The 12108-nt window shown below is 36.2% G+C and overlaps 1 protein-coding gene across 2 annotated transcripts in view; it reads left to right on the forward strand.

Moving 5' to 3' along the window:
• ABCC9 (ATP binding cassette subfamily C member 9) overlaps nucleotides 1-12108 on the forward strand; it is a 120287-nt gene that overhangs the window by 33772 nt on the left and 74407 nt on the right. For both annotated transcript variants that reach the window (XM_054719223.1, XM_054719224.1), the window contains 3 exons: nucleotides 1171-1211; nucleotides 2145-2287; nucleotides 11880-11988. In XM_054719223.1, coding sequence (XP_054575198.1) covers nucleotides 1171-1211; nucleotides 2145-2287; nucleotides 11880-11988 — 293 coding nt within the window. The remainder of the gene's footprint in view (nucleotides 1-1170; nucleotides 1212-2144; nucleotides 2288-11879; nucleotides 11989-12108) is intronic.

A 12108-nucleotide genomic window follows, 5' to 3' on the forward strand; every position in this document is an offset into this window, starting at 1 on the left:
TTTCTCCAAATCATCTAGCTACTAAAAAGCAGAGGTGGGTTGTTAACCCAATTTGTCTCCAAACATGAGATTTGGGTTGGTTTTTGAAAGTCAGATATAAAAAGAGAGAGGACAGAAGAGATCATAATAGAAGAGAAAAATAAGAAGTCATGAAGGTAAAAATGTATGATGATGCATTCATGATAGGCAGTAGGAATTTATGAATCAGTGGTGGAAGGTTCTACTTAGACCACTTTCAAGTTTTATGATTTGGTTAAGTACTATGTTCTTGGTGGTTAAGAGCTTGACCTAAGTCATGTGTGGACCTGCAAAAGCACAAGCTGATTCTGTGTAGAGTGGTAAGGGTGGTTCATGAGATCAGACCATGAGAGCCGATGATCATTTTTGGGTGGAAACTCTCTTGAGTGCCAAGAATACTAGGTTCTAGTTTGTGCTCTGCCATTGCCTGTTTTTAACAACAAAAATTGTTTTAATCTTTTGGTCCTCAGTCTTTAAAATGCTATAGTTTATACAAAATATAAGTATAATCATTAAGTTGGCTTTTTATTTCTATTACTACTTCCAAATGCTAGTATTTAAGCCTAAAATATGAATTTCCCTCATTTTAGTTATGTATATCATGCTTATCAAATGATAGTACAATATATTCCTGAAGAGTTATTTAAATAAGCAGAGAGTCTAGGATATGAAGTTAATTTAAGCAAAAGGTCTATGAGTGAAAATTAATATCACTGCTGGAGAACTTGGAGTGATGTCAAATTCTTGTTTTTAATCTGTATAATAACCCAATTTTCATATATTTATGTTAGTTTTAGAGACCAAACAAAATATTGTTTGTAAATATTATCACCATTTATTAAATTCTAATAATTTGCATTATTAAAGGATTATTTTTTTATGAATTTTTCTGTTTGTGACATTTCACAAAAATAAATTATCAATTAAAAAAATAAAAATTTTCTGGTTAAGAGTAATGTGTAGGAGCTCATACAACTGCAAACAAGGAAACACCAATTGAGAAATGTTTGTGGACTCCAGAAAAGATGTTACTTAATGAAATTGTTCCTTTTTGTCTTCAAGGAAAGTTAAAGTAATAATAGATGATTAATTAAGCTTACTGAAAATGTTGCACAGTTCAATGAATCTTATGTGTTTTATTTCTTTCCACAGTTTTCATGAATGCAGCAATTCCTATAGCAGCTGTTCTTGCTGTAAGACACTTTTTCTTCCCTTTAAACATGGAGCAAAGTCAGTGTTTAGAAATGATTTATGAACAAGAATGTGTGGGTGGGAATTAATATTACCTCACCTATACCAGTTATTTTCTTTGTAGTCTCCATTGCAATAGTTCTAATCCAAGGTTTCTCAGCTGTGGCACTATGGACATTTTGGCTCACATAATTCTTTGTTGTAAGGGCCCATTTAAGGATGGTTAGCTGCATTCATGGCTTCTATCTATTTGCCATTCGAATCCTCCACACCCAAGTCATGACCATCAAAAATATCCTGGGACTTTGCCGAATGTGCTCTGGGAGCAATTTTATCAGTAGTTGAGAACTAACTGTTCTGATCTCCCTGAGCTGGTTTCTGGACATTCTTACAACAGGATGGTGTTAATTCAACAACCAGAAAATGTCAAATAATTTACATTATATTTCAAACTTAAATGACAAACCCAGGAGCTAGTATAATATTTAGAAATGTAAATGTGTCTGCATTGGACACCAATGTCAGCAGTTCTAGTAAAAGTCCACAATAAGGACCTGAAAACCCTGGGATGTTCTCTTTTTCCTCTTAGAAAATTTTGTATTGGTTGCAAAGTTCCTGGATGGTTGTTAAGAGCCCTGGTTTCTCCTCACGGTTCTTCTCCCTACTCAGTAATTTAACAGAAGTCAGTTTTCTAATCCGTAAACAGAATCTGTTTTACCCTTCTCACAGGGTTGCTGTTAGAATGAATGAAAGCCATTAGTGTTCTACCAGTAACAACTATTATTTTTCTTAGGGAGTAATTTGGATGAAGTAATTGTTTTCATAGTTGCAATGGACATATTGGCATAGCAGAAAAGGTTAGGTTTGTGAAAATGAATGTAAGCATTTGTGAAACCTTCTCCAGCTTTCTCTAAAGAAATCCCTTATTTGCACAGACCTTTGTGACCCACGCGAATACCAGCGAGAAACTTCTAAAACCTGCAGAGGCCTTTGCTTCACTGTCTCTCTTTCATATCCTGGTCACTCCATTGTTCCTGCTCTCCACAGTGGTCAGATTTGCAGTGAAAGCCATCATAAGGTATGCATTGCAATGTCGGGAATTCTTTGCTTGCTTAATAAAAAAATATACGCTCATGGTAGTAAATTTGAGATAGTATAAATACAACAGTAAAATCACTGTCCAGAGATAGCTATTGTCAAAATTTTGATATGCTACCTTCCAGTACTTAATATAAAAATAATTATTCCAGCCCTGGCCAGTGTGGCTCAGGTGGTTGGGCAATCGTCCCGTGCACCAAAAGGTTGCTGGTTTGATTCCCTGTTAGGGCACATGTCAGGCTCGATCCCCAGTAGGGGGCAATGCAGGAGGCAGCCAATTGATATTTCACTCTCACTTTGATGTTTCTCTTTCTCTCTCTCCCTCTCCCTTCCTCTCTGTCTAAATATCAATGTAAAAATCTTTATTTTTAATTTTTAAAATATTTATTTATTCAGTTGATCGGGGTGACATTGGTCAACATGAGCATATAGGTTTCAGGTGTGGGTTTCTATGTTAGAAAATCTGTACATTGCGCTGTGTGCTCACCACCCAAAGTCAAATCTCCTGTCACCTTATATTAGGACTTCTTTCTCCCCCAACCTCCTTCCCTCTGGCAACCACCACACTGCTGTTTGTGTTCACAAGTTTCGGTTTTATATCCCACATACCAGTATGAGTGAAATCATATAGCTCTTAGTTTTTTCTGACTGACTTATTACACTTAGCATAATGTTCTCGTGGTCCATCTATGTTGCAAATGGCACTATTTTATCCTTTCATATGGCTGAATACCCCTGATTTTGTAAACAAAATCACAAATGAGAGAGAAGTCACCACAGACATCACAGATATATAAAGGATCATACTAGAATAGTATGAAAGACTTTATGCCACCAAATTCAATAACCTAGAAGAAATGGATAAGTTCCTAGAAATATAACCTTCCTAGTCAAAATAATGAAGAATTAGAAAATCTAAACAGACCAATCAGCAGTGAGAAAATTGAAACAAACTTCCCAAACTTCCCAAAAAAACAGAAGTCCAGGACCAGAAGGTTTCACCAGTGAATTCTACCAAACATTCAAAGATTTAAAACCTACCCTTCTCACACTCTTCCAAAAAATTGATGAAGAGGCAATACTTCCTAACACATTCTATGAGGCCAATATAACCCTGATACCAAAACCTGGCAAAGATAACACAAAGAAAGAAAGCTACAGACCAATATCTCTGATGAATACAGATGCAAAAATTCTAAACAAAATACTAGCAAATTGAATAAAACAGTCCATCCAAAAAATAATACATCATAATCAAGGGGGGTTCATTCCAGGGGCACAAGGATGGTTCAACATATGAAAATCTATCAATGTAATACGCCACATAACAAAAGAAAAGATAAAATCATATGATCTTATCAATAGATGCAGAAAAAGCATTTGATAAGATACAAAATCCATGTATGATTAAACCACTCAATAAAACAGGAATAAAAGGACAAGACCTCAACATATTAAAGGCCATCTATGATAATAAACCCCTAACTAACATCATACTCAATGGTGAATGAAACACTGAAAGCTTTTTCTCTAAGATCAGGTACAAGGCAAGGATGTCCACTCTCACCACTCTTTAAAAAGTGTAGCTTTTGACTCCTCTTTTACTTACTGTTTTTATTATTTTCTCCCTCATTTAGATCATAACACATGATGTTTACTGATTATGTTATTCCATTGTTTAGAAGTGTTATAATTTATTCAATGACTACCTATTTATTGGACATTTAGAATATTTTGTTCTATCCCTAATATAAATAATATATATAACATTGAAGTAAATATCTTTATTTACCTTTAAACTTTTGTCTGATTATTTTCTTAAGTTAGATTTCTATAATTTGGAATACTAGTTCTAATAGCATGTACATTTTTAAGGTCCTTGATGAATGTAGCTATGATGTTTTCTATTGAAAGAGTAGTAGGTCAAAGGTGTACATATTTTTAAGATTTTTTTATGAGTATCATTCATGTTTTCCAGTGAAGCTGAATCAGCTTATGTTTTCACCAACATTAACATATCACATCGTAATCTCAAAAAACAACAACACACAAACAAACACACACAAAAAAACACACATCCAGGCTCACAGTCTCTGCAAATGGAAAGGCTTGATAAAACTACTCAGTATTATGTTCATTTTAAATATGCTTTTGTAGTATTTCTAACCAGTGTAGACTTTGCCTCAGATGCACAATTTCTCACAATGCAAAACTATAAAAATAGATGTGATATGACATTATTTCCCCACCATTTTTTACTTGTATTATATAATAATGTTACCAAACCATATATGTTATATGACACTGTATGTGCCATAGTCTACCATATATGAATCCTTATTGTACACAAGGCAGTCTTCAAGTCATATTTTACTTTTTGCTATAAGATCTTATAAATTTTATAAAACATCAGCATGTTTCATAAAAAGTCATCATATTTATATCAGGCATTTGAAAGAAATGCCAAGATGTTGCAAAACTAAGGAATATTGGAAAATTGAGGTCTTAAATAGACAAGGGATGGTGTTGCCATTGATAGCAATGTAGAACATCTTTTGTAAGGTCTTTTAAAATGAGCGAATTTTCCCAAAGTCTGTGTATTACTAAGAAAACAAATATTTAATATTTAAAATATTTAGGCAATAGTTTATGTTGGCTTAACAACATCAATACCAAATAACTTTAAAATAACTTATTTGTTCTAAAACCAGTTCTGATTGGTTGCAATAGTATCCTAACATGATTTCAATCCCGTTCTGTAAGATATGCCATTAGTAACCAATTCTGGAGCTGGTTGGGTATAAAGTTCAGGCTCTCAGACCTCATCTGCCCTCATTTTCTTTCCTTATTGTTCTGCCTTCTGAAACACTTGTACAGATCACTGACTGATTTTTGTAGCGCCACTTCCAAATTAGGTCGTGCTCTGGAAGGGAAGCTAGTTCAAACAATAAAATTGATAAATGGCCAGAGTCAGCTATTTTGGTCCTTATTTTCATTTTCTCCATTTAACAGCTGTCCCTCTCATGGTTGCATTTTAAGTTGAAATTTGACTTTGTGCTGCTGCAGGTGAAGCTAGAAAACAGTTGATAATCTATACCAGATAACTCCTCTGAAATCAGGAGGCTATACCAAAAGGATATTAAGAGTTGGTATGGATAACAAAAAACAAACAAAAATCTGGGGGTGTCCTTGAGTCCATAGTATACAATCCTGCTGTAGTAAATCCTGGTAATTTTGAGGGTGGATAATAGTCCCTGTGTGTTTCTGCATAGCACTCTCTCGTCCTCATGTCCCAGGGAAAAGGCATTTGCCAGTTTGATAAAGACCAGTTTGTTTTCAGGGCTCAGCTCCAGCTTTCCCAAGCCATAGGCCAAACGGAATCAGCTTACAAAACTTGCTTCTCTAGGATGAGCTTCCGTGGTTGATTTGTGGGTCCTACAGAGATGATCAGTCCACAGAGGAGGCCAGTGCTTTTTCCCGTTGTGTGCTGGTTCTGGGAACCCAACCGAGTGTTTTCCCATTGTTGACTAGGCTCAGCATATCTTCTGTGCCTGGGAACCCGTGACCCATCTTGGATGCCAGTTGGCCCACAGCGAGTTGAACAGCCTGTTTATAATCGGAGACTTTGGTCAGCTGATTTTGAAACCTCTTCTTTAGGACTGTGAAAATCATAAGTTCTTCGCTGCATTTTTAAATGCATTCAGAAATTCTTTGGGTTAGAATGGGGTGCAGCCTATTCCCAATTTGTGTTATAGGTACATGTAAGAGACTTACAAAGTCTCTACTGCAGGAAATTTCTATGCCAGGCAAATTTCTTTGCTACGGGAAAGTTCAATGCTTTCTTTTTAAAATGTTTAGCTTTCAGACAAAATTTCTTCAAATTGTTCATTGGATGGAACCCCAATGGACACATATAATAAAATGGAAAAAAGAGGAAGTTATGTTTTAGGATTGCTCCTCGCCACTTGAGTTTTCTGGACATTTTAGAATGATGTGTTCCAGTCTAAGTTGGCAAAACAGAGTGAGATATGAAGAAAATTAAGAAAAGTCACTATTATCTAAAATAAAATACTTGAATAAGAGTGATTTTTCAGGATGCTCGCCTTAGTTCTCCACTTTGGTTTATTTATAAGGAAGTAATCTTTTGTTTTTTGCTTTTCTGGAGGAAAATGTAAGTTGATATGTTATACCCTTCATAAATAATTTGAATTTAGGTTTCTGTTATTTGATGTATAATGCAACATCTGTGTCCAAAGATGTTATTTGCCAAGGGAAAAATGTGCAAAACGAATCCTCTGCTTTGTTGGACAATAACTTCGTGTCCTTTCTCTCCTGTACCTCCCAAAGGAATGTATGCTTGGCTCATCTATTGCAATTATCTTCAATCAAGTAAATTGTTACTGTTATTTATCATAGAGCAGGCGTACACTTTGACCTGGTCTCTGTTTACAAAAATGTCATAGTTCCTACAAGAAAAATATGTAACTGCCAGCAACAAAATAAATTATTCCCAATTAATGTGATACCTGTGCAAAATACTCATGTTGTATCTAAATACTCAAAGTAAAACTTGAAAAGTGAGAAAATAACAGTATAATTAAAGCCCTAAGTATGTTTATAAATTATCTAAATTATGGGAAGTTAATAAAATACTGACCTATAAAGGTTATGGAGGCAGGATAGCAAATTGGTTGGCCTCAAGTATACCTACTTTTAAATCCCAGCACTGCCATGGAGTACTCGTTGTTTAACCTCAAACACATTAGCTAGGATCTCTATAGCTCAGCCTACTCAGTTATCCAATGAGCACACCAATAGGTTCTGTTTACGGCAGTTGAGAGAATGAAATAATGCATACAAACTACCCAGCGCATTGCCTAAATATTTTAGGCATTTAAAAAAATCTCCATCTTATTAATTTACCACCATTTTACTAATCTCCATTCCATGCTTCAGAGAGATATCTCTGTAGGCCTACATGCATTGTTAACACTTTAGGGACATTGCTAGGCATTGGGGATTGCAAAGAGGAAAGGTAGTGAGAAATCCATAGGGAGTCCACAGTCTAGTTGGAGAGAACAGGAGAGGAACCCAATGAAAATACAATGCCGTATGCAATTATAGGGCTCTACACAGAATTCCAATTGGCCTATATCTGGGGATCGTTGAAGCTCATCAAGAGAGGAGGTAGCCAGTCTGTCCAGTAAAGGTTTAAAGGAGGTGTTGGATCCTTCACAGTATCTTAAAGTATTAGTAGGACTCAGTTATTTGAAGAAAAGGGGAAAACATGTTCTATGCGAGGGACACAATGTATGCAAGGGGAAAGGGTGAATAAATAAGTGAGATCTCAGTACATTCAGGGGATGAAAGTAGTTGAGTGTAGTTGGAGAAAGAATCTGATATGGAGTCAGGGGATGGAGCTCGAGAGTACAATCCTGATTAGCTTGTAGATGATGCTAAGGATGCTGAAAAGATAGGGGTGGCATTTGTTATTTTTAAAATATATATATATTTTATTGACTTTTTATAGAGAGGAAGGGAGAGGATAGAGAGTTAGAAACATCGATGAGAGAGAAACATCAATCAGCTGCCTCCTGCACACCCCTCACTGGGGATGTGCCCACAACTAAGGTACATGCCCTTGACCGGAATCGAACCTGGGACCCCCTCAGTCCGCAGGCTGACGCTCCATCCACTGAACCAAACCGGTCAGGGCTCATTTGTTATTTTAAAGAGAGAATTGTTGTCTGAACAGATTTGGATTTTTAAAATATAATCCTGGCAGCATGGTGGAAATTACTTCACCCTTGGTCAGGATTCATGCATTTTTCATCATTGTTTTGCCTCTGATTTCTGAAAGAACCTCATATGAACAGGAAATGCTTGTTGTATTACCCATTTATTCATTCACCAGACATTTCTTGAGGAATTACTATGTTATACCTTTGGCATTGGAGAGATAGACAATTGTTCTTTGTAATTGGAGTTGCAAAGTTGGGTGTTATAGAGATAGTTCTCCCCTGCCCCAGTTATGCTCAGAGACCATTGTTTCTTGATGTTCAGCAAGAATGGGGCTCATTAATTCCATAAAAGCTTCAGTAAGATTTGTATGTGTACTGGACATATAAAATGGACAATTGAATCAACCAACTTTACTTAAATGTCTGAACTATTGATTTACTCCTTCTTTGATTTATTCAACAAACATTCATCGAGTAGTGTGTGCAAGGAGCTGCTGGACTTAGAGTTACCAAGGCAAATGAACTTGGCTGGCCCTGTACTTTTTTTGTGTAAGAAGACAGAGTGTGAGATTGTTTGAGGTAGTCCTTTGATTGATAAAAGTGTGCTCCTTAAAATTCAGTCTCTTCAAAACATAAGAATAGAATGACAAAATCTATAAGAGGAAAGGTCTTTTACTACTATTTTTAGGGTAGTTCTTAAAAGTTCTCATCTCAAGAAAAAATTTTTATATGCGTGTATATTGATGGATGTAACTAGACTTGTATAGTTATGTTGAAATATATACAAATATCAAATAATCATGTTATACAACTGAAACTACTGTAATATTATAGGTCAATTATTCCTCAATGAAAAAAGTAAAGAAGTAACAGCTGCCATTAAAATGAATAAAATGCCATCACATAAGGCATTTCTAATGCTGTCTTTTAAGTCTGTATGGCCAGGCTTTGCTGCAATGACTCAAAAAGAGTACACAAACCAAAGCTATTTTTCTTTTTGGGATCTGAAATTCCTTTTTTAAAAAATTGTAGTAAAATACATATGTATATTTGCCATTTAAACCATTTTAAGTGCACTGTTCAGTGACATTAAGTACATTTATACTGTTGTGCAACCATCACCTCAATCTATCTCCAGAAATTTTTTACCTTCTCAAATCAAAACTCTATACCATTAAATAATAACTTTCCATTTACCTCTCCTCCAAGTCCCTGGTAACCACCATTGATTTCTGTCTCATGAACTTGACTATTCTAAGTATCTCATATAAATGGAATCATACGTGTGTGTGTGTGTGTGTGTGTGTGTGTGTGTGTGTGTGGCTTATTTTACTTAGCATAGTGTCTTCAAGGTTCATCCATATTGTCATATCACTATGTTTAAGTGAGTCAAGAATTCCAGAACCATGGTGCAGCCATGGTGGAAAACAGTATGGTGGTTCCTCAAAAAAATTAAACATAGGATTATCATATAGTGTGGCAATTCCACTTCTGGGTATATACCCAAAAGAATTGAAAGTAGGGCCTTGAATAGATATTGTATACCCGTGTTCATAACAGCACTATTCACAATAGCCAAAAAGTGGAAACAATCCAAGTGACCATGAATGGATGAATAAATAAACAAAATGTGGCATTTACATACAATGGAATGTTATTCAGCGAGAGCTCTTCTTATGCGATTATCTCTTTTAATTCCCTGCAAATATAATTTGGAAGGTAATAGATTGCCCCAATAAATTTTATCTACCTTTATGTTTTCAATGAGAGGAAATAGTTTCTATGGCATGTAAACATAAAGGGTTTAAAGGTCATGGGCAACAGACTGAATTAAATTAACTTTTCTTCATTTTTTAAATATATTTTATTGTTTTTTTTACAGGGAGGAAGGGAAAGGGATAGTTAGTAACATCGATGAAAGAGAAACATCAATCAGCTGCCTCCTGCACACCCCCTACTGGGGATGTGCCTGCAACCAAGGTACATGCCCTTGACTGGAATTGAACCTGGGACCCTTCAGTCCGCAGGCCGATGCTCTATCCACTGAGCCAAACCGGTCAGGGCTAACTTTTCTTCATTTTGTTAGTCTGTCAGAAAATCAAACTAGTTAGTCCTATCTGGAGGCAATTAACTTAACTACAAGCTCAAATTAAAAAAAAAAGTTTAAAAGAAACCATTATTTCAAATATATAATTTCTAGTTTCCTATTAAAGGCAATATTTTCCCTGTGGTTGATGCTGCATGTGCCAAGCCAGTTTGTCCCATTCTAGAATGCTAAAAGGAACATTTCTTTTGCAGCTTCACAGAATTTTTTTAGTGTACTATTTTATTTATAGGAGGATTTTTCAAATCTTGTTATTGTTTTCTTTGATTTTTTTTTCCTTTTGCTTCTAATCCTGTGACATTGGTCTGAAAAGTTAGAGCAGGAGGGATGGGAGCACCAATGAGTTTTGTGCCCAGCCTAAGCAGACCATAGTGAAGAAAGTTTGCAAACCACTCTTGTAGAATAGGGTTTCTCAAACTGTAACATGGTATGAAGCATCTCGGGGCCTTATTCCAACGTATGTTTTGATTGCGCAGATCTGGAGTGGGGCCTGATGTCCTCTGTCTCTAGTAAGCTTTCAGGTGTTGTTGATGTTTCTCTCTCATCGATGTTTCTAACTCTCTATCCCTCTCCCTTGGCCAACATATTGAGTACCAGCTCTCTAGAGGGCCCTCTCCTTACCAGGTTCAGAAAATATGTGTAATATACACTGAGTGGCCAGATTATTATGATCTCTGAATGCATAATAATCTGGCCACTCAATGTGTGTGTGTGTGTGTGTGTGTGTGTGTGTATACATATATATATATTAGAGGCCTGGTGCATGAATTCGTGCATGGTTGGGGTCCAGCCAGCCTGGCCACGGGGAGGGGACATAGGCGGTTGGCCGGCCTGCCTGCTGCTCGAACTCCTGGTCGAGGGAACAATTTGCACATTAGCCTTTTATTATATAGGACAGTGATGGTCAAACTTCGCCAAAAAACTGAGCATAACTCGGGTAGTGTTAGTTTTTTCCTTCACTTTGAGGAAAAAACTAACTCCAAGACTCTAGTCGCAAATGTTTCATCCTCAAAAACAGCAAATGTTTCATCCTCGGCATGCGGCCGCATGTCATCAGAAATGGCTTCGCGTGTCAGTGCTGACACGCGTGTCAAAGGTTCGCCATCACTAATATAGGATATACACTGAGTGGCCAGATTATTATGCGTTCAGAGATCATAATAATCTGGCCACTCAGTGTATAACATGTAAACCAGATAGCATAGTGGCCACGAACACCAGATCTGTGTGTTAACACTAAATGCTTTTATGCAGGTTACTTAACTTCTCTGTACTTTATTTCCCCTCATTTGTAAAGTTAGAATAATGAGTACTTTCCTCACTGGTATTATTATTTTTAACCACCCTGTTTTAAGCTCCTCTCCAACTCTACTATCTTTGACAAGGAATACAAATGCAAAAAAACCCCACCAAAAATGAAACCAACCAACCAACCAAACAAACAAAAAACCAGTGCAAAAGTAATTTGACTAATTTAAGGTGACTGATTGAATCTGGTTTTTCTGAAAATTTTCCATTTTTCGAACTAAAAGTCCTAGGTCCCGGGAATCCATCATTCCTGGGCAATATAGGATGCTTGTTTATCTGAGTTGAATTTCCAGTTGGTCTTGAGACATGACTTTAAATTGCTTGCTCAACAGGATAGTGAGAGGAAGAGTTTGTTTAAGTAGAGCTTCATTATTGTTGGTCTTATTTTTGACCCTTTGTGATTGTTTTGTTTTTTGCAGTGTTCAAAAGTTGAATGAGTTTCTCCTTAGTGATGAGATTGGCGATGACAGCTGGCGAACTGGTGAAAGTTCTCTTCCTTTTGAGTCCTGTAAGAAGCACACTGGAGTTGTAAGTGCTTTTTCTTGTTATGGAAACTTGTAAATAGGGGATAGTCCCAAGAATGAATGATTTAAAATGAGTGCAATGAGAAGAAATTGTAAGCTTCACTTTAATCTATATGAAAAAATG

The sequence above is a fragment of the Eptesicus fuscus genome, chromosome 7, assembly GCF_027574615.1.
Source record: "Eptesicus fuscus isolate TK198812 chromosome 7, DD_ASM_mEF_20220401, whole genome shotgun sequence".
Classification (NCBI taxonomy): domain Eukaryota; kingdom Metazoa; phylum Chordata; class Mammalia; order Chiroptera; family Vespertilionidae; genus Eptesicus; species Eptesicus fuscus.